The sequence below is a fragment of the Capricornis sumatraensis genome, chromosome 10 (assembly GCF_032405125.1).
Source record: "Capricornis sumatraensis isolate serow.1 chromosome 10, serow.2, whole genome shotgun sequence".
NCBI lineage: Eukaryota > Metazoa > Chordata > Mammalia > Artiodactyla > Bovidae > Capricornis > Capricornis sumatraensis.
In genome coordinates, this window is record NC_091078.1 from 7,817,451 (window position 1) to 7,844,471 (window position 27,021).

The 27,021-nt window shown below is 42.2% G+C and overlaps 1 protein-coding gene across 4 annotated transcripts in view; it reads right to left on the minus strand.

Moving 5' to 3' along the window:
• The window catches only part of NRG3 (neuregulin 3), a 1,218,667-nt gene that overhangs the window by 294,813 nt on the left and 896,833 nt on the right, over positions 1 to 27,021 (minus strand). For all 4 annotated transcript variants that reach the window (XM_068982542.1, XM_068982541.1, XM_068982540.1 and 1 more), the window contains exon 3: positions 11,619 to 11,692. In XM_068982542.1, coding sequence (XP_068838643.1) covers positions 11,619 to 11,692 — 74 coding nt within the window. The remainder of the gene's footprint in view (positions 1 to 11,618; positions 11,693 to 27,021) is intronic.

A 27,021-nucleotide genomic window follows, 5' to 3' on the forward strand; every position in this document is an offset into this window, starting at 1 on the left:
TTTAGCATTATGGTGTGTTTTTTCCCCCTACCTTTGGACAAAGGGAAGTCCTTATTGCAATCTTGAATGAAAATATTTTTCTATCTTGCTGTTTCACTTAATAGGACTATTTCATACAGTTCTTATTTTAATGATAATTTATTAGAACACAATCAATATGCCATATGATGTTCTACTTAAACATACTTTTTAAACTGTCTATTTTCTCACCATATTAAATATTGTTGCCTTAAATATTTTTATGTATATAGTGTCAACTGCAAATTGGCACTTGCCAAGACCGATGCCAATAACTGAGCAACAAGAGCATTTGACAACTGCCTCTGCTGAGCCTGAACCCTGCACTGCTGCAGCTGTTGACCTTCAACGCCCCCTGAAGTTCAGGGTGAAGGGAACTACTCTGTGCTCCAGGGAATCTGCTGGGACAGCTCTTCAGGTAGTTGGATGTTTTTAGGAATAGCTTTTATGATCCCAGTCCTTGCATCTCCTCATATCTAGAAAGGCACCAAATCCCTTCATGGTGACATCAGATCCTCCTGGCTAGCAGAAAACCTTTCATTAAAATGGTTAAAATGAGTGCTTAATGGTATTGAACTCCCCCTTCACCAAAACCTTATATATTGACCTTTCTCCCACTGCCTTTTTGGAGTAGTCTCTCAGAGCTGAGGGGCTGCCTCCCAGACTGCAGTCCTCATTTTGCCCCCAATAAAACTTAACTCGCAACTCTCAAGTTGTGCATCTTTTTTCAGTCGGCAGCAGGACCAAGGTTTTCAGCGTTAGTGACTGATCACAGGATCATTTTTCTTTTAGGAGCACACAGTCCTTATGAAGAAGAAAGTTAAAATTTTACATAAGCTCCTGCTCCTTTCGCCTCTGTAACTCAGCTTGTTCCTTGCAAAGTCTGAATCACATAAGTCACAGAGCCTCGGAAAGTGGGGACTCACAATATTAGGAACTGGAGCTTATCCCACTCACTCTTGTCCTGCTCTTTGCAATTGCCCAGCCCCTGCAAACCCGCTTAATCATTTCTGTCCATATATAAAAACCCTGTAACCCCTTTGTTTGGTGCAGAGAGCTTGGAGTGTTGACTCCTCTGGGCCCACCAGTGAATAAACCTGAGTTCTCCAGCTCTCCAAGTGTGGTGCTTGGTTTCTTGAGTACTGGTTTCTGCAACATTTCTGGAGGCCCCGGCGAGATTCCAACCATGACAGCCAGACTGGTGGCTCAGCCGGGCTGGGGTTGGAGTGGAGAAGCCCCGAGACGAATGAGGAGGAGCACCACCTGATGGTATTCCAGGTTCTCTTTTGGACTGGGGTTCCGACTCTCTGGACAGTCGAACCCCAACCGGACTCATTGGAGGGATGGACAAACTCACCAGGAATGGCCACAGGATCAGGTAAGGCCTTGGGCCCAGTTCCCAGTGAGGTCCTACCCCAATGGGTAGAAGAGGAGACTGATCACCACCTTGGAGCTCCCAGGAAGGGAGCATCAGATAGAGAGACCTGGGGACTTGGGGAAAAGGAAGCATTGTGATAACCTCTGAGTGACTGTGTATGCATAATTGCTGATTGAAGGAAGTGAAAGTGAGCTCCACAGTCCTAAGACTATAGAGCCTGAGAAGGTCCAAAACCTGTGAGTCCATGACAACCTCATAACTGAAGGGCAGTGCAAGTCTCTGGGGGATTTGATCCCGCCCTTCGCTGGTCCAGGTCAGGGATTTATACTGACCTGCTAATGCTAAGAGGCATCTTAAATCTCCCTCAGGAGAGTGACAAGGCAAACAAAAAAAAAAATAAATGTGAATGAGTGTGTGGCCTGATTTGCCTGTGCTTCAGGCTCGACTGTGTGGCTTCATGGACTTCATGGCTGTGGAGTCCGAGTGGGCCCTATCTTGTGGTTCCGTGGTGGCCTCATGTGGCTCAAGGCGGTGTCTGCCTCTGGGGGGACCCAATCCCTCCCTGTGAGACAGATCCAGATCAGGGGTTTATACTGATCTGCCATTGCTAAGAGGCACCTACATTCCCCCCAGGGATGCAACCAAGGGGGGACCTGAATGGTCTGCTCTTTTGAGGGGGCACCCATCCTTGTTTGTCTCTGCACCGCTGACTCAGGGCAGGAAACACAGGGAGGGAGAAATTAATGGTTATTCTGGTTATTCTTCTGTCGACTGACTCCGTGAGCCGACATCTAAGAGTTTTCCTCAAAACGCTGCCAGGTAGATTACATTTGTCAACATGGGTGGAAGTTCCTCTAAGCCAACAGTTTTAGATTCCATGATAAAGAACTTTAAGAAGAGGTTTGTAGGGAATTACAGAGTCAAGATGACCACCAGGAAGCTTCATAACTTATATGAGCTCAATTGGCCATTCTTTGATGTTAGATGGCTGCCAGAGGGCACTCTTGACCTTGCCCACTGTCCTAGCAGTACACTAGGTAGTCACTGGGACTCCAGGACATCCAGATCAGTTTCCACACATAGACTCCTGGCTTCTAATAACACAGACCCTGCCCCCATGGGCAAGATTTAGCACAGTGGACAGGGACAGAGTAGGGTGTTTGTGGTCCAACCACTCAGAAAAAAGAAAGAAGGGAAAAAAAATCTATATTCCAGGGATATCCAGTGGAAGACCCATTGCTACCCCTGCCAAACATTCCCCTGACTCCAGAAGCCTTGGCACAGCCAGCACCAGACCCATTCCCAGACAGTCCACCTCCCTCCATGTCCCCTGCACCACCTCATAAGCAAGACTCCAGCCCCAAGCCAGTAGGGGAGCAGCTCTGCTTGGCCAAACAATCTAGCCAGCTGGCCATGACCCATCAGATGCCACTGTGAGAAACTCAAGGTCCTCAACAAGTGAACGAGGATGGCTCAGTCCAGCCAGGTTGCTCCATCCTCTATTACCAGCCCTTCAGCAATACTGTTCTCCTAAACTGGAAACACCATAACCCAGGATACTCTGATAAACCACAGGCTATGACTGACCTCCTAGAGTCCATTTCCCACATCCATCAGCCTACATGGGACGACTGTTGCCAGCTCCTTATGTCGCTCTTGACTACTGAAGAAAGGTGACGCATCTCAACAGAGGCCCAAAAATGGCTCCGAGGGCAATTCCCCGCAGAGGTGTTAGATGTAGAAAGATGGGCACGAGATGCAATGCCAGAGACAAGACCTAATTGGGATTTCAATACCAGAGAAGGACAAGAAACCCTGGTCACTACCGTGATGTCCTTCTACATGGACTTTGAGCAGGAGCCAAAAAGCCCACAAATATGTCCTAAATTACAACAATAATCCGAAAAGCAGATGAGACTTCCACCAACTTCTATGACAGATTGTGTGAAGTGTTACAGACATAGACCCCATTCGATCCTGAGGCACACGAGAATCAGTGAATGATTAATGCTGCCTTTGGGGCTCAATCCTGTGCAGACATCCAACGAAAGCTCCAAAAACTGGAAGGCTTCACTGGGATGAATGCTACACAGCTCCTGGAGGTAGCAAATAAAGTCTTTGTGAACCGAGACTGTGAAGCCCAAGGAGAAGCAGACAAAAAAATGAAACAGAAAGCAGCCCTGCTAGCAGCAGCATTGAGGAGCTCTGATCAAGTGAAATAGACTGTCCCCTCATGGGGAAACGAAGAAGAGACTCCCACTATGCCATGACCAGTGCGCCTATTGCAAAGAGACCGGACACTGGAAGAATGAGTGCCCCCATCGCAGCGGGACATCCAAAGGTTGAAGAAGTTCAGTCAACCCAACAAAGAAAGGTACCAGCCTGAGCCAGCCATCCAAAACCTTACTGGCCTGGCCAGAGCAGAATCAGACTAGGGAAGACTGGGCTCCCCGATCCTGGGCCCCCGGGATCGCACGGTCACGATGAAAGTAGGGGGCCAATCAATGACTTTTATGGTGGCTACCGGAGCTGAACACTCTGTGGCAACCACACCTGTGGCTCCCCTCACAGGCCGAACAGCAACTATTGTTGGGGCCACATGGGACATGGCACCCCACTCATTTTGCAAGGCCTGTTCGTGTCAGCTAGGGAGCCATCTGGTGACTCATGAATTTCTTTACCTACTGGGATGCCCCATTCCCCTGCTGGGTAGAAACTTACCGACAAAGCTGGAGGCACAAATCACCTTTGCCCCTGGAAAGTCTGCGAGCCTCAGCCTGGGGAGCCAATCGGCTCTGATGACGGCTGTGACCATGCCCAGGGAAGATGAATGGTGCCTCTATTCCTCAGGAAGGGAACAAATAAATCCCCCAAGACTGTTAAAAGAATTCCCTGATGTCTGAGAAGAGAAGCGGCCTCCAGGTTTGGCCAAAAACTATATCCCCATTGTAGTGGACCTGAGGCCAGGAGCCACTCCTGTTAGACAGAAACAATATCCAGTACCACAAGAGGCATGCCTGGGAATTTGGGACCACAGCCAGTGCCTACAAGATGCTGAGATCCTAATTGAATGCCAGTCTCCCTGGAACACTCCAATCTTACCAGTCAAAAAGTCTGGAGGGAATGACTGCTGCCCCATCCAGGACCTCCGCACCATCACCAGTGCGGTGGTCACCGTCCATCCAGTGGCCCCAAATCCCTACACTCTCTTGAGTCTCTTACCCACTCAGGCAAGCTGGTTCACCTGCCTCCATCTCAAGGACACATTCTTCTGCCTCCAGCTGTCACCAGCCACCCCTTGTTTGCCTTTGAATGGGAAGACCCACTCACTGGGGGCAAGACACAGCTGACTTGGATCCGACTGCCATAAGGCTTCAAAAACTCACCTACCATGTTTGGTGAAGCCCTGGCTGCAGACCTTGCTGCCTTTCCCAGAGAAACTTTCAACTACACCCTGCTCCTGTATGTGGATGACCTGTTGCTAGCCAGTCCCACCCAAGGGGACTGCTGGAGAGGCACCAAAGCCCTATTGGCTCTACTCTCCACCACAGGATACAAGGTGTCATGGAAAAAGGCTCAGATCTGCAGACAGGAGGTCAAGTATCTCGGGTCTGTCATCACAAAAAAGCACTGGGTGCTCAGACATGAGAGGAAGCAAGCTACCTGCTCAATACCTTGGCGGGACACCAGGAAAGAAGTCCATGAGTTCCTCAGGGCTACTGGATTCTGCTGGATCTGAATACCAGGTTTCTCTGAAATCGCCAAGCCTTTGTTTAAAGCCACAGCAGGATCTGGTAAGGGCCCCCTGGAGTGGGGACCTGAACAGGAAGAGGCCTTCAAGGAGATAGATACTCGCCAGTGCACCAGTGCACCAGCATTAGGGCTTCTAGAAGTGACCTGGGACTTTAACCTCTTTGTACATGAGAAAAAGCACACTGCACTGAGGGTTCCCACACAAACAGTTGGGCCATGGCAGCATCTGGTAGCATAACTGTCCAAATGACTGGATCCAGTGGCCGTGGGATGGCTGCCATGCTTCCAGGCATTAGCTGCCATGCTTCTGGGCATTAGCTACCACTGCGGTTTTGGTCAGAGAAGCAGGTGAGCTTACTCTAGGACAAAATATAAATGTAAAGGTTCCCCATGCTGTTACTGCCCTGATGAATAGCCAGGGGCATAAGTGGCTGACCAGCTCCAGGATGATTCACTATCAAGGACTGCTTTGAGAAAAACCATGGGTCCAACTTGAGGACTGTGCAGACACTGAACCCTGCCCACCTTTTTACCTATGGAAGTGGGAACCCCTGATTGTAACTGCGAGGAGGTCATAGATGAAATTTATTCATGCAGGCTGGACTTGACAGACATTCCCCTCCAGAACCCAGAACTGGAACTGTTCACTGATGGAAGTCGTTTCATCCAAGATGGGCAATGCAAAGCAGGTTATGCCATGACAACTGATGAGATAGTGAAGGCTGAGGCATGCCACAAGGGTGGTCAGCACAATGGGCTGAGCTATGGACACTCGCCCAGGTGCTAAGGCACGCCAAAGGGACACGAGTCAACATCTAGACTGATTCAAAGTATGCCTTTGCTACTTCACATGTTCATGGAGCCATTTATTAAAAAAAAGTCGGGGGGGGGAGACTATTGACAGCAGGGGGAAGAGAGATTAAAAACAAACAAACAAAAATCCTTCAGCTGTTAGCAGCAGTCTGGAAGCCTTCCCAAGTGCCAGTCATACATTGTAAAGGCCATCAGCGAGGAACTGATCCAATCAGCAAAGGAAATGGGTTGGCTGACCAGACAGCCAAGGAGGCAGTGACCCAACCCAGCCCCACAGTGGGCCCCAAGTCAGTCTTCAACGTCCTCTTGGCACCAGAATTGCCTCCATCTCCAAGAGATACCAAGGAAGAAGATCAATGGGCTCTAAATAAGGGAGGAATATTTGAAAAAAAAACAAAAGAGGGCTGGTGGAAGCTCTGGAACCAAAGACTCTTTGTCCCCAGCAATATAGAGACTAGCTGGTAAAACGACACCATGAGACAGCTCATTTGGGAAAAACTGAGCTGGAAAGCTTAGTGAGCGGCAACTATTTCACCCCTGAGCTCCCAGCCCTGTGCGCCCAGATTAGCGCTAGATGTGTGACTTGTGCACAAAATGCCAGCCAAGGACCAAGACCCAGCCCAGGGTGCAGACAGCTGGGACACCGCCATTTGAAGGTCTAGAAGTGGACTTTACTGAAGTCAAGCCCTACAGGGCTATAAGTATTTACTTGTGATAGTCTGCACGTACTCGGGATGGGCTGAAGCCTATCCCACGTGCACTGAATGGGCACAAACAGTGGCCAAGGCCCTGCTAAGAGACATAATCCCCAGATATGGGCTGCCTCTCTCCACAGTGTCTGACGATGGGCCAGCTTTTGTGTCTGAGATAATCCAGACTTTATCCAGGACACTGGCAATCAAATGGAAGCTTTATAGCCCTTATAGGCCACAGAGCTCAGGGAAAGTTGAACACATGAATCAGACCCTCAAGACTACACTAGCTAAACTCTGACAGGAGACCCAGTTATCTTGGCTTGACATGTTACTCCTAGCCTTACTCCAAGCCCAATACACCCTGAGGTCCTCAGGCTACTTTCCCTTTGAGATCTTATATGGGAGAACACCCCCAGTGATAGGAAAACTCAAGGGAGACCCCCAACAACTAGCTGACCTGGAGATGTCCCAACACCTCCAGACCAGGGGGAAAGTATTCCACCATATCACCCAAGAAATCTTAGAAAGGCCACCCATTCTTTTGGGCAATTGGGTTCATCCCTGTCAGCCAGGAGATGAGGTATGGGTAAAAGACTGGAAAAAGGAACCGCTTCAGCCAGTTTGGACAGGCCTCACATGATCGTCCTGGCAACCCCTACCGCTATTAAAGTTACAGGCATCATCCCTTGGATCCACCACACCAGAGTCAAGAAGGCAGTAGCTTCCTGTGGTGCGGACACCTGGAAAACAGTCCGGGACCCTGAAAATCTGCTTAAGGTCTGGTTCCAAAAACAGCCGTCAGCCACGAAGGACGCTGAGCCCTGCTGCAGTCACTCCAGAAGCGGACTCGTGAAAGGACAGCAGAAGCTTGAGGATTCTTCAGCCTTGCTCCAGCCACACTCCAGCAGCTGGCTGGGCAATGCATGGTGGAAGCTTGAGGATCTGATTATCAAAATATAGATGGATTCTCATTGTCAACCCTGGCCTCTGTCACTGATTGGTATTATTGCTGTGCTCTTCACTTCAGGACTAGCTTCAGTAGCACTCCAGGACTGGCATTTGGGTCAGAAGCTGTGGTTAGCTGTCTGTTATCTCACAGTAGTGGGAAGCCTCATTCTTATTAGATGTCTCTTATGATTGATTCTCCCTACTTAACTAAATTGCTCACAGTATAGTTGACCCCTCTTCACAACAGGCTCAGTTGCTATAGCCTCGGCAACCCAAAGATGGGGAGAAAACTGTTAGTGCTCAGTTATCTGTTACGTGCAGGCTGCTTGCAGCCTTCTGGTGTCCCTTGCTGTAACAGATGGTGCCGGTCCTTATCCATCATGCACCTGTTAATATTACAGTCAACCCTTGGAAAATCACTTACTTAACCATCAGCTAGAACAATGTATAGATAGCCAATCCTGTAGGCCAATCACCTACTGCCTTCATAACCAGGAGATGCATGTCCAGAGGTCTGGGTGCCAAAAATGTTTTCCAGTTATACTCCGCACTGTGACTATCTTCCCTCCACCAGAGGATCCAGACCCCAGGCGGTATCCCAACACCATGGCATTGCCAACATGCCCCTGTGCCTCCGTCTACCCCCAAATGCCACGCAGATGTTACAACCCAGACCAAGTGTCTGTCTGCCAAATAAATGGAAAAACCTATTGGACAGGAACAATAATGCAGACAAACGAACTCATGGATCATCTTTGCTCTGAAAAATCAGGCTCTGCCTGTTGGCTGTATGACCCAGGTTCCAGAGTTAACTCCCTCTTAGACCCTCATCTGTACCCGGTTATCAACGCAAGTCTTTGCCTTCTTAATGACACCAGCGCCGAGCTGCCCAGGGATTGCTGGCTTTGCTTCCCCTTAGGAGCTCCACAGTACTTAGCTACACCAGTACCAGGGAATAATGCAGCAGCCATGGGAACTCCTATAGATCCCCCCCTACAAGAGCCAGGCTTAAGGGCAATTGAGTTAACTCAGAAGGCTCCAGAATGCTTTACAAATGATGGAGGGACTGAACCTGTAGGCAGTTTAACCAGGAACAAATGTAATCAAACTTTAAAAGGTGAGTGGCTTACTCATCCTCCCACAAACACAATATGGTGTTGCCCCCATCAAGGCCTCTTTGTGGTACAGCTGTTTACTTATGTCTACTGGTCAATTGGAGGAGTATCTGCCCCTTAGCTTTCCTCACTCCCTGGATGAATATTGTCCCTACCAACCAGACTGTCACTGTTACTCTGGCAGCACACATGTAGTCAAAAAGAGCCATCCAGTTTATACCCCTACTAGTTGGCCTGGCAATTACGGCTGGGATAGGTATGGTAATAGGAGGGATTGTTTCATCAACCAGCTTCTACCATACACTATCCAAGGACTTCACAGACGACATTGAGAGAGTGGCCAAGTCATCAGTGGCCTCACAGGACCAACTAGATTCCCTGGCTGAGGTGAGTTTACAGAATAGGAGAGGGCTGAACGTACCGACAGCTGAAAAAGGAGGACTCTGCCTCTTCTTGAATGAAGAATGCCGCTTTTATGTAAACCAATCAGGAATAGTTAGCAACATGGCCCAATAGCTAAGGGAACAAACCATCAAAAGGAGAGAGGGACTAGCAAACGCCTGGGATAACTGGAACAATATCTGCAGCTGGGCATCGTGGCTTTTCCCTTTAACCAGTCCTCTCTTCATGTTCTTTGTGGCGCTCCTTTTTGGCCCTTGTATGCTCAATGCTATTACCCAGTTCATAACCTCTCAAATTGAATCCATAAAGTTACAAATGATAGTAACTCAATATAGCCCCCTAAATGAAGGGGAGCTCTGAATGTCCTACCAAAACATGAGATGATGCTTTCTACAATGAGTGATAGAAGCATTAAGAGGAGGGAGTGAAGAGGAAAAGTTAAAATTTTACAAAACCTCCTGCTCCTTCTGCCTCTGTAACTCAGCTTGCTCCTTGCAAAGTCCGGATCACATAGGCCATGTAGTCTCAGAAAGTGGGGACTCACAATGCTAGGAATTAGGCCTTATCTCACTCACCCTTGTCCTGCTCTTTGCAATCGCCCAACCCCTGCAAACCCGCTTAATCATGCCTGTCCATGTATAAAAACTCAGTAACCCTTTTGTTTGGAGCTCAGAGCTTGGAGGTTTAACTCCTCTGGGCCCACCGGCATAAAACACCTGAATTCTCCAACTCTGAGTGCGGTGCTTGGTTTCTCAAGTCCTGGTTTCTTCAACACGTACAGTGGTCTCATTCGCAACATTTGCAGTGATGAACTGCTATGTTTAATAGAATGGCAAAGGTTTTATTAGATTGTATAAAGAAAGGTTATTTTACCTATTTTGTTCTGCATGCAAGCCCTGCTCCAGTACCCTGTACCAAACAGGTATTCTACAGCTATATAGGAAAAGAAGAAAGGAAGGAAGGGAGGGAGGGAGGAAGACAGGGAGCGTAGGTAAGAAAGAAAATAATAAAAAGAAGAAAGGAAAAAGGAAAATAAAAGGGAAGGAAAGAGAAGGGAAGAATAAGGAAGAAGGAAAGAGAAAAAAAAGGAAAACTAAGTACATCAAAGTAAATAAAAAGAAAATGAAATCAACAAACCCAGTCTTCTTTTTATGCTTTCTAATGCAGCAAATACACGTCTCCAGCCACAGTCATACCTTTTAGACATCAGCTGAGCAAGTGGCTAAAACTACAAGATAGAAAAGATACCACACACTCCAGTAATTGTCCCCTACCTGGGAAACTCCTAGAGACCAGAGCCTCACATTTCAGAGAACAGAGATCAACCATGGCCAGCTTGGCTGGCTTTTAGGCAGTAACCTTTTCTTTATGAGAGCTAAATTTGCTAAGAAAAGAATAGTTAATGCTGTATGGTGGCAGCTTGCCTTATCAAGATAAAACACAAGCAAATTGAATTATACAAAAATTTTCTTTAAAAAAATATTCTGTTTACTCAGGGAAATGTACTTAAAAATTCAAGGTCGGGGGGGGCAATAAAAATAAGCACTTTGAAAAAGTGTTGAAGGATGGCTTAACATGTTCATTATACAGCAACCTGCACATTCACAGACAGGGTGACCACTGGCTGCCATCAATACATGGTATTTTGCTAAAGTTTATGTTATGCATGTTTGGTATTCAGGAAACCAAAACATTGCTTTTACAATCTGAAAATGCCTGTCATTATCTTCACTGAACTAAACTGCTGATTCAATAAAAGTCCCTTTCTTAGTGGTGATTCAACTGTAGCAGTCACTGAAAGATCAGATTATTTACAGATAAAGGAAAAATTTCACATTTGACTAGAACTGAGCATATTCGTATAGAACATTATTTTTTACTCCACAGAGACAGAAATAAATGGCAATATTTCTTAGCAGCAAATTGTCTTCTTTCATGAACGGAAAAAAAAAAAAATTGTTGTTGGTACTGTAATCGCTGATATGCGAATAGGGTTGCTAAAAAAAGGGTTTTCACAGTTAGTCTGAAAACTTCTTATTTAATTTTATATGTATATTTCCTTACATCAGGAAGGTTAAAGTTAATAGGGTTTAATGTTTTCACAAATTACCAACCAGAAGGTAAGAAGCAGTATGACATAACAGTTCTCTTAACACTCTTTTGGATAAATAATAAGGTCTTTGATGTTTCTATAGCCTTGTTTTCATAATAGGGTGGCAGTAAGGGAGCCTGAAAGCTAAGGGAGCAGGAGTTTTTGCAGTTCCCATGGGAGGGTAGCAGTGGAGATGAATCTGGAAACCAGGCTCCATCCCCGGAGAAGACCTGCACCTCAGCAGAGAGAGTTCTGAACAAACCTTGAAGGTGAACGCCTGTCCCCAGCTCCCACCCTTGGCAGCATTTGGAGACACAAAACTGAGATCCGGTGGTCAGTGAGTTAGCAACTGTGACTCCGAGCTTTATATTGTGTTAGAGACAGAAGAAAAATGCATGACCTACTTGGATCCGATAAGATGGAATCAGTTTTCGGCAGAAATTGATCACAACGGACTCCTTGGTAGCCTTCTTTGCACCTGAGAAAAGGGATAAATGACAAACATACGCATGTGGTTGTGAAAGGTTCGAGATTTCAACGAGCAAAATAGCCACCAATTACATCACCATGAGAACAGTACATTCATGCTTTTGTGATGCTCGGCTCAATCTAACATTGAGAGATGGATTCTAGAGTCTTATGTCTGTGGGGGAGAAAACAACAGCAGCACCACCTTTCTTTTGTAGTTTTAAACAAACAACTGCAATTTAAGATGCCCCTCATGGCTTATGAATAATTGTTATCTTCAGACTATAATTCTGCAGTTTTCTTTATGCAACGTACTGGTCTCTAAAAGACTGCAAATGCTCTTTCAGAAAGCATCATATTACAAGTGTTATTTTTCTAATAAAAAATCATTTTCTAACATAATCGATCCAACATTATCGGTAGATCTGGCCTACTGTTCATTTTCCTCATGTTTTACTAGTTTGTTCATTTGATAGTTTTACTTTTATTTTTTACTTAGCAATTTTTCCAGTCAGTGCCGCCTAACTGCTGGGCCAGAAATAACAGCATTTATTTCAGATCTGGCCAAATCGGAAAACTGTCTATCTCTACATGAAAGGTCTCTGCATTTTCTCTAAACTCACATTTTTCTCTCCTCATTTTTCTCTTTTATATTTAGCAAACAAGTGCACGCTTCCTGCAAGGCATTGTCCAGGAAAACTTTCCTAAGGCAGGTGCAATTTGGAGGTGAGACATTTACCTGAAAGCTGTTGCAGTGAGGCATGTCTAGGCAGCCCTGCCTGTCCACGGTCTTTGCTCAATCAAGGCTGGTTGGCCGTCTCAGGACAGTATTGACTCATCAGCTGACAGTTCAAGGAACAATACAGCTGAGGCCCCACTCGCCTGCCTCTGAACAATTGGTGTAAGCAAGGAGGCGGCATTTAGTGCACATGCTTGAAGCTTAATCTGTCATGCCCAAGTTAAGCAGATAGGCAGCCATTGGTGCTCCTGGGATGAATCTGTCCTACTTACTGAGGAGGAAATTGTGCTGCTGGCATAAAAATCAGATTTACAAAACAATCCTCTGGTTGTTAGAGATCTATGAAATCGACAAAAGAATTCAAAGAGACCATTCTGTCAGAGACAGGAGCCGTGGATTCTTTCTCTAGAATACGCTTTGTTTTCTGAGTGTAATAAACTATTAGATAAGGTCTATGGCAGTTGGAGCTATCACAGTGAAAGGCACCCAGGTAATTTTTCCACCTTTCACTGTGAGCTAAAGTGGAATAAAGGTAATGAGGCAGGCTCTCTTTAGCACCTTTTCAAACCTGGCACACTGGAGTGTGTTTGGTAATTTTCCCTATAGACTGAGAACAAAGACTTCTGATACGTGGACACTTCAAATACCCAACAGGCTATGAAGAGAATTTGTTTAAGCAGACACATATTTTCATAAACTTTAAGAAATTCATTTACTGCACTTGAAATTAAGCAGGCATATTACTGATTTGACAATTGTACAAAGTCAGAATATACTTAAGATGGAAGCACATTTGTGATGAAAAAATAAATTTCTGTTCTCTGAAGCTGCCCTAACATCATCATCTTTATTCAGACTTACTTGATCCACAGTGTTTTAATTCTAATTTTCCTTAATGATGAGTTAGGTGCTAGGTGCTTGCATGCATTCACTTCTGAGGACTTTATTTCCAACATATGTGGGAGATTTTAAGCACACTTCACTCTTTGTATCTTAATTTAATACGACAATGGTATCCTAGGGAGATTGCTGCTTTTAAGGGGAAGTGCTTTTGTTTTGTTTTGCTTTATAAGGAGTATTTGTGTGTGGAAAAGAAAATAAGGAAAGATGTTTGAGACTGTTCTAGTCTTCAACTGGTTTGCCGTGGCTTTGAGCCCACTCTGAAGTGCTCAGGCCTCATGGGTTACCATGAAAATTGGACAGTGCATGGCTTCACCCTGCCTTCCTATCAGCCTGCTGTAGATAATAAGGTGTGATGAGACTGAAGTAGCCTGGCTCAAGTTCGGAAACCCACTAAGGGCTGTGTGACTAGGTAGAGGCAAGCTCTGCTCCTTTGTTAAGGTGGCGATGTATCCCTGCTAATTGGTGCTGGGTTTTAAGAAATAACAAATTAAAGTTTCCACTTAAAAATCACACATGTCACCTTGATAAGTTCAAATCCATCCAAATGTGAAGACAAAATATGCCTAGCTGGTAAAGTCAGTGAGGTGGACTGAATTTATGACACTATTAAACACATAAAGCAAAGGAGAAAATGTCTTAGGATGCACCTCTATTGCACAGATTGAGTTTGGCAGACCTTCTGACAGTGTGATAAACAGCGTATCTTTTTGAGAAATATCACGGCATGTTTGTTGTGGTTTGTATTAGTTGCGGGGAGGGGTGAATTTTGAGACTGCTTTTTAAGATTTTTGCTCTCTTGAGAGATACAGGTATAAGAACAAAAGAAATTCATATAATAGAAGTTCTTTCTGCTTGTTCATCATAGTAAAGCATGATGGAATTAATAAAATTTTAAAAGTACATATGTAATCTTTAATGGTAAATACATTTTTTAAAGCATATATCTTGCCTTAATCAGGCTGAAAAGTGGAAGTGAAGGTTGCTCAGTCATAATCAGGTTAATACTCTATCATTTTTCTACTATGCATTGGTTCAAAGCTCCACTGAATTCATTCACTCTTGTTCTCTGAATTTATTTATCCCTGGAAAGCCTTGCATCATGATAGCAATTTTATTAAAATATATCAACGTTCCCTGGTGTTCTTACACATAAGCCTTTTTTTTTTCTTCCTACAGCTAGATGGCCAAAAAGTAAGCTCAGAATAGGAAATACAGCCACAGTGGATAAACAGGTGTGTAAAGAAAATGGAAGAGTCTTACTGTCAGCAGAACAACCACAGTGTAAACTCAATCTCCCCTGGAGAAAGAAATGGCAATCCACCCCAGTATTCCCGCCTAGAAAATCCCATGAACAGAGGAGCCTGGCAGGCTACAGCCTATGGGGTTACAAAAGAGTTGGACAAGACTTAGCAACTAAACAACAATGAAAACCCTGAATAGGGGAGACGGGCTCCTGGCAATGAAGTGACAGAAAGAAATCGCAGATTCTGAGCCAGGTTTAAAATGTCAGCAAAGTATCTCTCCTGGTGAGTTTTGGGGCCAGGCCCCTCACTTTCTACAGTGATAGGGCCAGTTGTATGGTTTCAAACGCAGACTTCACTTTCCTATTCAATACATCCTTCTAGTTTGGCCCTCATCCCCCTCCCACTTGTTCAGCTGTATCTATAATAACAAGCCACCCGTTCTATTCATTTCCTTCTTATACACAGTCCCTGAAGAAAAGCCCAGCTTTAGAGAAAAGCTTTAAAAGGCAATCCTTGGACAAAGGAGAAGAGAACAATACTGACAAAGATGAGAAATTACAATATGCATGCTTGTCAGCTAGAAGCAAATACTTGATTTGTCTTGGGTGTTTAAACAGATGCAATGAAACTAGCATTCAACCTGGGTGCAGAAAACCCCCGCAAAGAGATTTTTTTTTTAATGTTTAGCTCAATTGCTGATGTTCCCACAAGAATGGGCATTCTTTGGCCAGCAAAAAGTGGTTACCTCGGCCATCAGCCCACATGGCTAACTTCAGACCATGCCCATCTGTTTTGTAACAATACTCATGCCAGTTTATTTCCTTGAACTCTTTTCTGAATAGTAACTATTAGAACTAATAATAATAATGACTTTAAGTGAAAATGAAAGAACTCCCACTTGTGACCAACAACCTCGCGACATTTTCAGATTATTCTTCCATTTCTCTCACTTACTCCTGTCAGGAGAGCAAAGCAAAGTAAAACAAAAACAACACACAACTGTCCCATTGGGGAACGGTACTATCCATCCTCTGATTTCCTGGTCATTTACTTAGTAATGGGAGATGTGATCATTGCTTCACAGCCTTCTTCTCCACTCGTACTCTGTCTTCACGGCCAGTCTCTGCTATCTACATGGATGGCTCAGCCAACATAAAACTTTCCATCACGTCTTCCTCAATTATATCATAATGCTCAGCTGTTGAGTTTATAGCCTTGTTCTCTGTTTAGTATTTGCATGGGTGTACTTTACACAAAAACTGGAAAAGGTCAGTTTTCATTCCAATCCCAAAGAAAGGCAAAGCCAAAGAATGCTCAAACTACCACACAATTGCACTCATCTCACACGCTAGTAAAGTAATGCTCAAAATTCTCCAAGCCAGGCTTCAGCAATACATGAATCATGAACTTCCAGATGTTCGAGTTGGTTTTAGGAAAGGCAGAGGAACCAGAGATCAAGTTGCCAATATTCCCTGGATCATTGAAAAAGCAAGAGAGTTCCAGAAAAACATATATTTCTGCTTTATTGACTATGCCAAAGGCTTTGTGTGGGTCACAATAAACTGTGGGAAATTCTGAAAGAGACAGGAATACCAGACCACATGACCTGCCTCTTGCGAAATCTGTATGCAGGTCAGGAAGCAACAGTTAGAACTGGACATGGAACAACAGACTGGTTCCAAATAGGAAAAGAAGTACGTCAAGGCTGTATGTTGTCACCCTGCTTATTTAACTTCTATGCAGAATACATGATGAGAAACACTGGACTGGAAGAAACACAAGCTGGAATCAAGATTGCTGGGAGAAATATCAATAACCTCAGATAAGCAGATGACACCACCCTTACGGCAGAAAGTGAAGAGGAACTAAAAAGCCTCTTGATGAAAGTGAAAGAGGAGAGTGAAAAAGTTGGCTTAAAGCTCAACATTCAGAAAACAAAGATCATGGCATCTGGTCCCATCACTTCATGGGAAATAGATGGGGAAACAGTGGAAACAGTGTCAGACTTTATTTTTTGGAGGCTCGAAAATCACTGCAGATGGTGATTGCAGCCATGAAATTAAAAGACATTTAATTTATGACCAACCTAGATAGCATATTAAAAAGCAGAGACATTACTTTGCCAACAAAGGTCCGTCTAGTCAAGGCTATGGTTTTTCCAATGGTCATGTATGGATGTGAGAGTTGGACTGTGAAGAAGGCTGAGCACCAAAGAATTGATGCTTTCCTTGGACTGCAAGGAGATCCAACCAGTCCATCCTAAAGGAGATCAGTCCTGGGTGTTCTTTGGAAGGACTAATGCTAAAGCTGAAACTCCAGTACTTTGGCCACCTGATGCAAAGAGTTGACTCATTGGAAAAGACTCTGATGCTGGGAGGGATTGAGGGCAGGAGGACAAGGGGACGACAGAGGATGAGATGGCTGGATGGCATCACCGACTCGATGGACATGAGTTTGGCTGAACTCCAGGAGTTGGTGATGGGCAGGGAGGCTTGGCATGTTGCAGTTCACAGGGTCGCAAAGAGTCGGACACAACTGAGCAACTGAACTGAAGTGAACTGAACTTTACACAAAGCTACTATATTCCTGTTCCCCACTTTAAACCCTAGAAATGATACCAGGAAGGAAAAAAATGAGCAAGCTCATGTGGTTATTATATTACATACATTCATTTCGGCCATTTTTATACCTAGAGACCTTCTACTGCACATATTTGCAAAAATCCATTTTACATAATTTACAGAGAGAAATGCATGAAGCTTAGAAATGTTTGCTTCAATTGTGGTATAGGGTCTGGTCTCTGCATGCATTTTAGAGAAATAAAGCATGCTTCTTTCTTGGAAACTTGATTTAAACATAAAATTTCAATCAGCAGAAATCAATTAACTTCACAAGAGAAATGGTAGTGAACTGTATGGTTTGTTTCCTGACTGTGGCAACTTTTATTCATAGACAAAAATGGCAATTACTCTTTGATATTACAGGAAAGGAGTCACTTTGTCAGTGATACACAAGTCTGCCAATTTGTAGGGGCCTATTAAACGCTGATTTGACAAAAATAAAAAACACTCCCTCCAGGTATTCTTCTTTATCTCCTGCCAATTTTCCTCAGACTCAAAGTCAGCCCTTGGTTAGGCAAAATGGAAAAATCATCAGGCATTTAAACTTTACATTTTAGATGCAGGGTAGTTAGGAGCTCAGCCTGGTTTTTAAATCTGGGATTGGCTATTTACTAGCTGCTTAGCCTTCATCTACCTTCTTCCTTCTATCTGTAACATGGAGATAACAATAGTAGCTCCCTCCTAGAATTATTATTAGGAATAAATAATACTTGTTGTTTTGGTAAGCACTCAATGCGTTACAGTTTTTTTTTAATATTCTGTGAATTTGAAATCATCATCCTAGCTATTCAAGTGAAGAAATGGAGGTTCACAAAGGTTAAGCCTCTTGTTTCAAAATCATACAGCCAGTAAGTCTTTGAACAAACTCAACTAGAGTTGACTTTAAAGTCCTTGTTTGATCTGTGGCACTTTCTGGCATTCTTCATGGAAATTGTATAGATACATAAACCACTGTTCATTCAGCTATCTTTCCCAAGATTAGTATTTAAAAATATGGTCCAAATATCATGAAAAGAAGCCATAATTCATAGTTAGAAATAAAGACCTAGATTTAAACATTACTGGACAATTTCAAAATGTTCTTAAGCAAACCATGTCACAGAGGCTGGTTACTGATTTAAAGGCAAACTTCCTAAGCTTGGATTAATTTAATGGATATTCACCAGCTATGGATGGGAAAGCTCTGTAATAGGAGTACCACTCTTAAAAATGACATTTCTTGATTGTGGACTGTTCTCAGTTTAAAAAAAAAAAAAAAGCAAAAGCACAGAGGATACAGTTTGACCAAGGTGAATAAACTGCACAGCACTGAAGAAATGAGGAGTCCTGAAGTTAGAATCCCAAACTAGGTCTCTATCTGAACGCAGATGTGTGCTGGAAAGACTAGAAACTTCTCAAGGTAAGCATCTGCAGCCCAGAGCTATAGGCTCAACAATTACTTATGATGTTAGAACCCATTCTCTTCCCTGCCACTCACTGCTGAGGCTGAGATCTAGGTTTTGCTATGGAGAATATTGTGACACTGATTAAGGTGTAAGCTTTCTTTAGCTGAATTTAGAACTTAATTAAGTGTTCTTATTTAAAAAACACTAATTAAGACAGCAAGATATTTAAGTTAACCAAAATTGGAATTAAATTTACCTATAGTCTAGCTGTAGGTACTGTCTTTCTAAAATCCTTTGAACTATAAATGGAAGATTAGACTTGAATTCTTTTAAACTGTAGAACAGAAGCTGTCTTTGAACTCATGAAGATCTTCTGAAGTGTTATCAACATATCACAAATTCCATGGCTGAGGCAATTTTTGCCTATAATGTCACTTATCTTACAACTATGATTATTCTTGCTAACGAAATTATACCTGCAATTTTAAAAATATATAAGGATTTTTTTTTAATTTCCCTTAACCAAGTTTGGATTGTAAAGTGATGAAGCCTATTATACAGAATGACATAAGTCAGAAAGAAAAACACCAATACAGTATACTAACATATATATATGGAATTTAGAAAGATGGTAGTGATGACCCTATATGCAAGACAGCAAAAGAGACACAGATATAAAGAACAGACTTTTGGACTCTGTGGGAAAAGGTGAGGGTGGGAAGATTTGAGAGAATAGCATCGAAACACGTATATTACCATACATGAAATAGACCAGCCCAAGTTCGACACATGAAACAGGGCACTCAAAGCCAGTGCACTGGGATGGCCCTGAGGGCTGGGGCGGGGAGGGAGGTGGGAGGGGGCTTCAGGATGGGGAACACATGTGCACCCATGGCTGATTCATGTCAGTGTATGGCAAAAACCACCACAATATTGTAATCAGCCTCCAATTAAAATAAATAAATTAACTGAAAATGATAAAGTAGATGGAGGCAAATTACTTCATCGTGAGACTGATATGATTTCAGAAGTAAATTTGAAAGCATCTGCTCAAATTTAGGAGGTGTGCTGCATTCAGTTAATACTTGAGCCCTAAAGACAAAAAGGAAAAAAATGATTTCAAGTCTGATAAATTTTATATATATATATACAGACACACACATACATACATACATACATACATACATACATACATACATACATACATACATACATATATATATATGTAAACCATGTGTGTTCTCAACTGCAAGTTCCTTTCAATCATGTGTAAATATTAGGTACCTGGTCCAGCAGTCACCCATACACTTCACTGGTCAATTTTAGAACCAGAGAGACAGAACCTGTTTACACTGTCGTCTTAGTCTCATATATGGCACATTCACTTTTGAACACTTTTGCGTTCTCATGTTAGTTTGAATAAATTTTTGGCTTTTATAGAAATTTCTGCCCCTATTTGGTCAAGAGCCTCACTTACCTTTGCTACCACATTAACAAAATTAAAACACACAGGATGGCATGAAGGTACTACACAGATTAAAATACATAGCAGTATTATCCAAAGCAGCCATGTGGGCAAAATAAATCCATTCTATCTAATTTAGCTTTGGCTTTACTGCATCTTAAACAAAAACAAAAACAAAAAAACTCTTTTTAGGGTAAAAAGGTAAATTAAGAAGTAATTTATTGGCCTTCTTGCAGGAAGACTTCCCAAATTCAACATCACATTAGAGGTAGTACAGTAATAGTCGCCTTTATCAAGAACAAAAGGGTCATGGGGTAATAGCGACAAGCAGAAGATGGATGGATTTTTGCTTTATCAATTCAAATTAACAAAATGCTATGCTATTAATTTCCTGTGTACACAAAATCTATCATGACAAATGTGAGATTCTAGTTTTCAAGGGAGGTAGCCTACTATGGTGGAAAAGGAATGTCCTGTGGATGCAGGAAGACTCCTATTGCTGCCACTGAGAGACGTGACAGAGGTTGGTGATAGACCTCTCCACGGCGTCAGGGGCCCACCTCTACGTGGAGTTATGAGTCTTGACTTAGTGTGTGTTCTGTACACATTGCATGGACCTAGATTGCCCCTCATCCCCATAAATATGCTTAATAGTAAGAAAATTTAGGTTCTAATATTAAATTCAGAGGAGAGTCATGCTCTCTTCCCCCACTTCTTAATTCAAAGTTCCCAGGACTGCCTTTGATATTTCTCAGCCAACACCAGACCAGGATTTACCGTTACGTCTACTCCCTGTGGGAGCTTCCCAGGTGGCTTAGATAGTCAAGATTCTGCCTGCAATGTGGAAGACCTGGGTTCGATCCCTGGGTCAGGAAGATCCCGTGGAGAAGGAACTGGCAACCCACTCCCATTCATGCCTGGAGAATCCCATGGACAGAGGAGCCTGGAGGGCTATAATCCATGGGGTCATAAAAGAGTTGAGCATGACTGAACAACTAGCTCACAGACTACTCCCTATGATCCCTCCTTCTTAAAATTTTCATGTAAGATGTCACCAGGGCTTGTCTGGTGGCTCAGACAGTAAAGAATCTGCCTGTAATGAGAACTGGGTTCGATCCCTGGGTCAGGAAGATCCTCTGGAGAAGGAAATGACTACCCACTCCAATATTCTTGGCTGGAGAATTCCATGGACAGAGGAGCCTGACAGGCTGTAGTCCATGGTGTCACAAGAGTCGGACAAGACTGAGCAGCTAATACTTTCATTTTCAAGACATCACCAACGTAGTGAGATTAGCCAATCACAGACTTTCTCTGATGTTCAAGGTTCAGCTAGTAGAAAATTCCTTCACTTGTCTCTCTCTACTCACTTGAAATTAGGAGAGTAATTGACTGACATGTTCAGGCTAGTCAATGGAAGAGAAGTGGCAATCATCCTTATCAGCTCACAGTTCAGCAAGAAATGTAAAACTGAGCCAGAATAAAACATTCTAAACTTACTATATTAGCCTGTTCGGGCTGCCATAACAAAGTATCATAGACTAGGTGGTTTAAACAATGGAAAATCATTTTCTCACAGTTCTGGAGCCTAGAGATCCAAGATCAACGTGCCAGCAAGGCCTGGGTCTGGTGAGGGCTCTTTTCTTGGGTTGCAGATGGCTGCTTCTGCTACCTTGCATGGTGGAGAGAGATTGACCTATCAATAGTTCTCCCTTGTCAATCTCTCTCTTCCTCTTCTTCTAAGGCTACCAATGCTATCAGAAGAGGACCCTACCTATATGGTTGCATTTAATCTTATTACCTCCTAAAGACCCTCTCTCCAGATCCAGTTACACTGAAATTTAATGCTTGAATGTAATGAGTTTTCAGAAGACACAATTCGGTCCACGACACTTACTAAGCTAGGTAATTTATATCTATAGCATAGCAAAGACCAGAATTTGGATTCTCCCATGTTTAGAGTTTCCAGATAAAATATACAACACCCAGTTAAATCTGATATTCAAATAAACATTTTTTTGGCAATAGTGTGGCCCATGTATATACTTACACTAAAAATGCATTATTTTTATTTGACATTTCAATTTAACTGGGTGTCCTAAATTTATTCTCTAGACCTGGCAGTTGTATGTAGATGAACTTCTGATTAGTCAAAGAAGAAAGAAGCATCAACAGGAAGACCTAGATTAAAGTTAATGTATAACATTTTTGCTATCACTATAATTTGTTCTGATAAATTTAGCAATCCCTTGATTTAAGTATAAGGAGCTTGGGGTATTATATTTATTTTTATCGACCAAGCAAGGAAGATAATGTGTTCATAGAGTCTGGAGGAGGCAAATTAAGGTTCTTAATTTGCTAGTTCTTCAATGGCCAAAACATTGAAAGGCTACTTTTAGAATGTGATGAACATCAAATGAAGCAATGTTGTTTGTAGATGTTAGGTACAGATTTGTGACTCAATTGTGTGGATCACTAGCTACCACTTTGCATAAATTCTGAATAAATTGTAAGAGCGTCCTGGCCAGGAGCCCAAGTAAGACCAAAGGAAGAAGTATGGTCCATTCTTTCTCCTTATTTCTGCAACTCACTCTACTTAGGATCACTTTAATACTGAGGCACTCACATGCTGTTGAAATTGAAAGGCAGTGAATAGAGATGTGGAACATAGGGCAATGATACCTCCAATCAAAGACACAACATAAGAAGAGACTCCTCTGGAGGACTGTGAGGTCCTTTCTGGAACTGAATGCTTTCAGGAGACAGTGAGTGAATATTATATCAACAAAAGATCAAACGGGCCAACCTTGTTTCTTGCCTGGATACTGTGGGTGATTCCCTGAAGCAAAGCAGTACACAGCTTGATAAGGAAGAGTGAAAAGGAAATAAATCTGAGAGATAAATCTTATTTAAAAGGCATCTTTATGATTGGCATTATAAAGGAGAGCAGGAACTCATTAGCAAATGAACTGATAAAACCATGCACAGCATGCTTCAAAAAGAAGTGGGAATAATTATTGCCTAAGAAAGGGGGCAAAATATCCACACAATGTCATTCACAAATCTGTTTGTAGACATCACAGAGCAAGCTGCAAAAAGTCCCACCACTTTCAGATTTAATTAAGTGAAGAAAGCTAAAAAGAGACTCGTACAGTTCACACGCCTGGATCATAGAAAATTCTACATGAAACATGATTTAAAAAAAAAAAAAGCCATTTTAGAAACCCCTAGAGTTTGCCAAACCCTCATTCAATAGCATAATTTTTCCTGTTTCTCGCAGGATATTGTACAATCCTCTAACAGGGTGCAGTATTTCTGCTGGCTAAAGGAAGTGGGCAGCTTTGATCAGAATTCACAATAATATATCTCCCTTGAGTGATAAATGATTTACTGCTGAGGATAAATGGATATAATCTTTCATTATGCATGACATTCATCAGCAACAAGGAAGCGTTGGACTGAATGGAAAGTGATTTCACATTAAAAGCCTCATGCAACTCAGATTGAGATGAAAGTGAGGTCTTGCCTTGAACAACAACAAAAAAAGGCACAGACTTGTAAGTTTAAATGGATGCTCAGTCAAATATAATCGTTACTGTAAGTCTGGAAATCTGTTAGGAGGAAACCAGGGAGATATGTGACTAGATCAACCCTCAGTTTTGCACAAAAAAGCCCCAATTTCTTAACCATACATTCTACTTACTGAAATGTATCATTAAGTCTAACTTTGCTAACTGCAAATAATGACAGAACCAGGTAGAGAGGAGTGGGAAGAAATGGCGGGTTATGTAAATGACTTAAATTTCCATCATTATGGAAAGTCAATGCATTATAACTAAAATAGATAAAGAAAGAAATAGGGGCTTAATATATTATTTAGAGATACAAAGTTAACAACTAGGAAAATGCCAAATATTAGTGGAATGAGAGCGGGAATTAGTGCAAAATGATAAGACCAAGGCTGGTGGCTTTTCTTGATAAGCACACTTACATTTTTGTTTGTTTGTTTATTGTGTGTGTGTGTGTGTGTATACACATGCATACTTACATGATGAAGAAATTTAAGTATGGAAGTAGAGCAAATTATTTAATTTTAAAAATGATTCCAGTTCTTAGCTTCACTGGCTCCATAATCCAGTACTTACATCACATCTTCATTTGATTTTCAATAACAAGAATTTCCCTAATACTATAGTATATCTTAGAAACAAAAAGATATAACATGAAAGGCAATGTGTAAAGATGAGAAGGCAAAACTGGGAGAAATGCTCAAAAAAGACACATCTGATACAGAAGGGCTATCCAAAATCTACAAAGGAAGCTTAAAATTCTATATAAGAAAACAAACAACTCAATTAAAAAACAGGCCAAGACCTGAAAAGACATGTCGCCAAAGAAAATATACGGAGGGAAAATAATCATATGAAACAATGATCCACATTCAGAGTATCAGGGAAATGCAAATGGAAACAATGAGCTATGCCTACACACCTTTGAGAGGGCCCCAAATCCGGAACACTGGCAACACCAAATGCTGACAAGGACGTGGAACAACATAAACTCTCATTCCCTGCTGATGGGAATGCAGAATAGTACAGCCACTCTGGAGGACAGCTTGGCAGTTTCTCACAAAACTAAACCTGCTCCTACTACTATACACTTCTGCAATCATGTCCTTGGTATTGACCCAAAGGAGTTGAAACGTATGTCCACCAACAGCCTGCACACAGATGCTTATAGCAGTTTCGTTCATAATTGCTACAACTTGGAGGTAATCAAGATGTCCTTCAGTAGGTGAATGAATAACTTAGCTATGATACATCCAGACAAATATTATTAAGTACTAACAAAGAAGTGAGCTATCAAGCCATGATAACACATGAAGGAAATTTAAGTGCATATTACTAAGTGAAAAAATTCAATCTGAAAAGGCTACATATTTATGATTCTAACTATATGACACTATGAAAAAGGCAAATACTTTGGAGGCTGTAATAAATCAGTGGTTGCCAGGGGTTGGGTGAGGGTTAAGAAATTAGTAGGCAGAGTACAGAGAATTTTGAGGGCAGTGAAAATACTGTGTGTGATACCATAATAATGGACATATGTCATTAGACATTTATCCAAAACCATAGAATACACAACACTGAGTGAACCTTAATGTCAATTATGGGCTCTGTAAAATTATGATGCCTCAGTGTAGGTTCATCAGTTGTAACAAATGGAATACTCTGGTGGGGATATTGTTCAAGGTAAAACCATGCATTATGTGGGGCAGATAGTATATGGGAAATATCTGTATATTCATTTTGCTGTAAACCTGAAACTGCTCTAAAAATAAAGTCTTAGTAAGAAACACACACACACATATATATAATCAAAATTCAGCTAGATGTTAAGTAGAGATTGGAACCAAATCTAAATGTTTTTTGATACTGTATTACTGTGGAGTTAGATGAAATATAAACAGCATTGAAACCAACCACCTCATTTTGCAGAGAACAATATTTAAAACGAAGATGGGAGACTTGCCTAAGCGATCAGAGATCATAACTGATAGAATAAGGATTAGAATACACAAATTCTATTTGTAAATCCAGTGCTCTTTCTGCCATTTCACATTTCCTATTGAAAAACAATGACATTCCTGAATCCATGTGCTATTTCTGATGCCCAACTTTTCAGTCACTCCAGTAAAAGTACAGGTTTTGTTGGAGATCAATCATCACAGTTCAAATGGCTAGAGTTCTAGTAATCAAGCAAGGTCTAAGGAAGGTGGTGACACTTCTGTCCCTAACTTGTACAAGATCAGAGAGTGTATTATTCTAAACTTGAATGTCATATAGAAACTGGGAAAATAACACAATAACATGGGTGAGTCTGGGTGAGCTAGAGAAGGCATATGATGGAAAGCTCTAACAGTGACATGATAAGATTCTTGACCTTTAATTAAAACAAAAGAAAATGCAATCTGGTACAGGTAAGTTAACCAAAATTAAGAAACTATCCATAATCAGCAAATTCAATATAGAATTCAAAGGAATGTAATATCACAAGAGTGATCTTTTCCAGTCCTGTGGCCACTGCTGAGTTTTCCAAATTTGCTGGCATATTGAGTGCAGCACTTTCACAGCATCATCTTTCAGGATTTGAAAGAGCTCAACTGGAATTCCATCACCTCCCCTAGCTTTGTTCATAGTGATGCTTTCTAAGGCCCACTTGACTTCACATTCCAAGATGTCTGGCTCTAGATTAGTGATCACATCATCATGATTATCTGGGTAGTGAAGATCTTTTTTGTACAGTTCTTCCATGTATTCTTGCTACCTCTTCTTAATATCTTCTGCTTCTCTTAGGTCCATACCATTTCTGTCCTTTATCGAGCCCATCCTTGCATGAAATGTTCCCTTGGTATCTCTAATTTTCTTGAAGAGATCTCTAGTCTTTGCCATTTTGATGTTTTCCTCTATTTCTTTGCATTGATCGCTGAAAAAGGCTTTCTTATCTCTTCTTGCTATTCTTTGGAACTCTGCATTCAGATGCTTTTATCTTTCCTTTTCTCCTTTGGTTTTCACCTCTCTTCTTTTCATAGCTATTTGTAAGGCCTCCCCAGACAGCCATTTTGCTTTTTTACATTTCTTTTCCATGGGGATGCTCTGGATCCTTGTCTCCTGTACAATGTCACAAACCTCATTCCATAGTTCATCAGGCACTCTATCTATCAGATCTAGGCCCTTAAATCTATTTCTCACTTCCACTGTATAATCATAAGGGATTTGATTTAGGTCATACCTGAATGGTCTAGCGGTTTTCCCTACTTTCTTCAATTTAAGTCTGAATTTGGCAATAAGGAGTTCATGATCTGAGCCACAGTCAGCTCCTGGTCTTGTTTTTGTTGACTGTATAGAGCTTCTCCATCTTTGGCTGCAAAGAATATAATCAATCTGATTTCGGTGTTGACCATCTGGTGACGTCCATGTGTAGA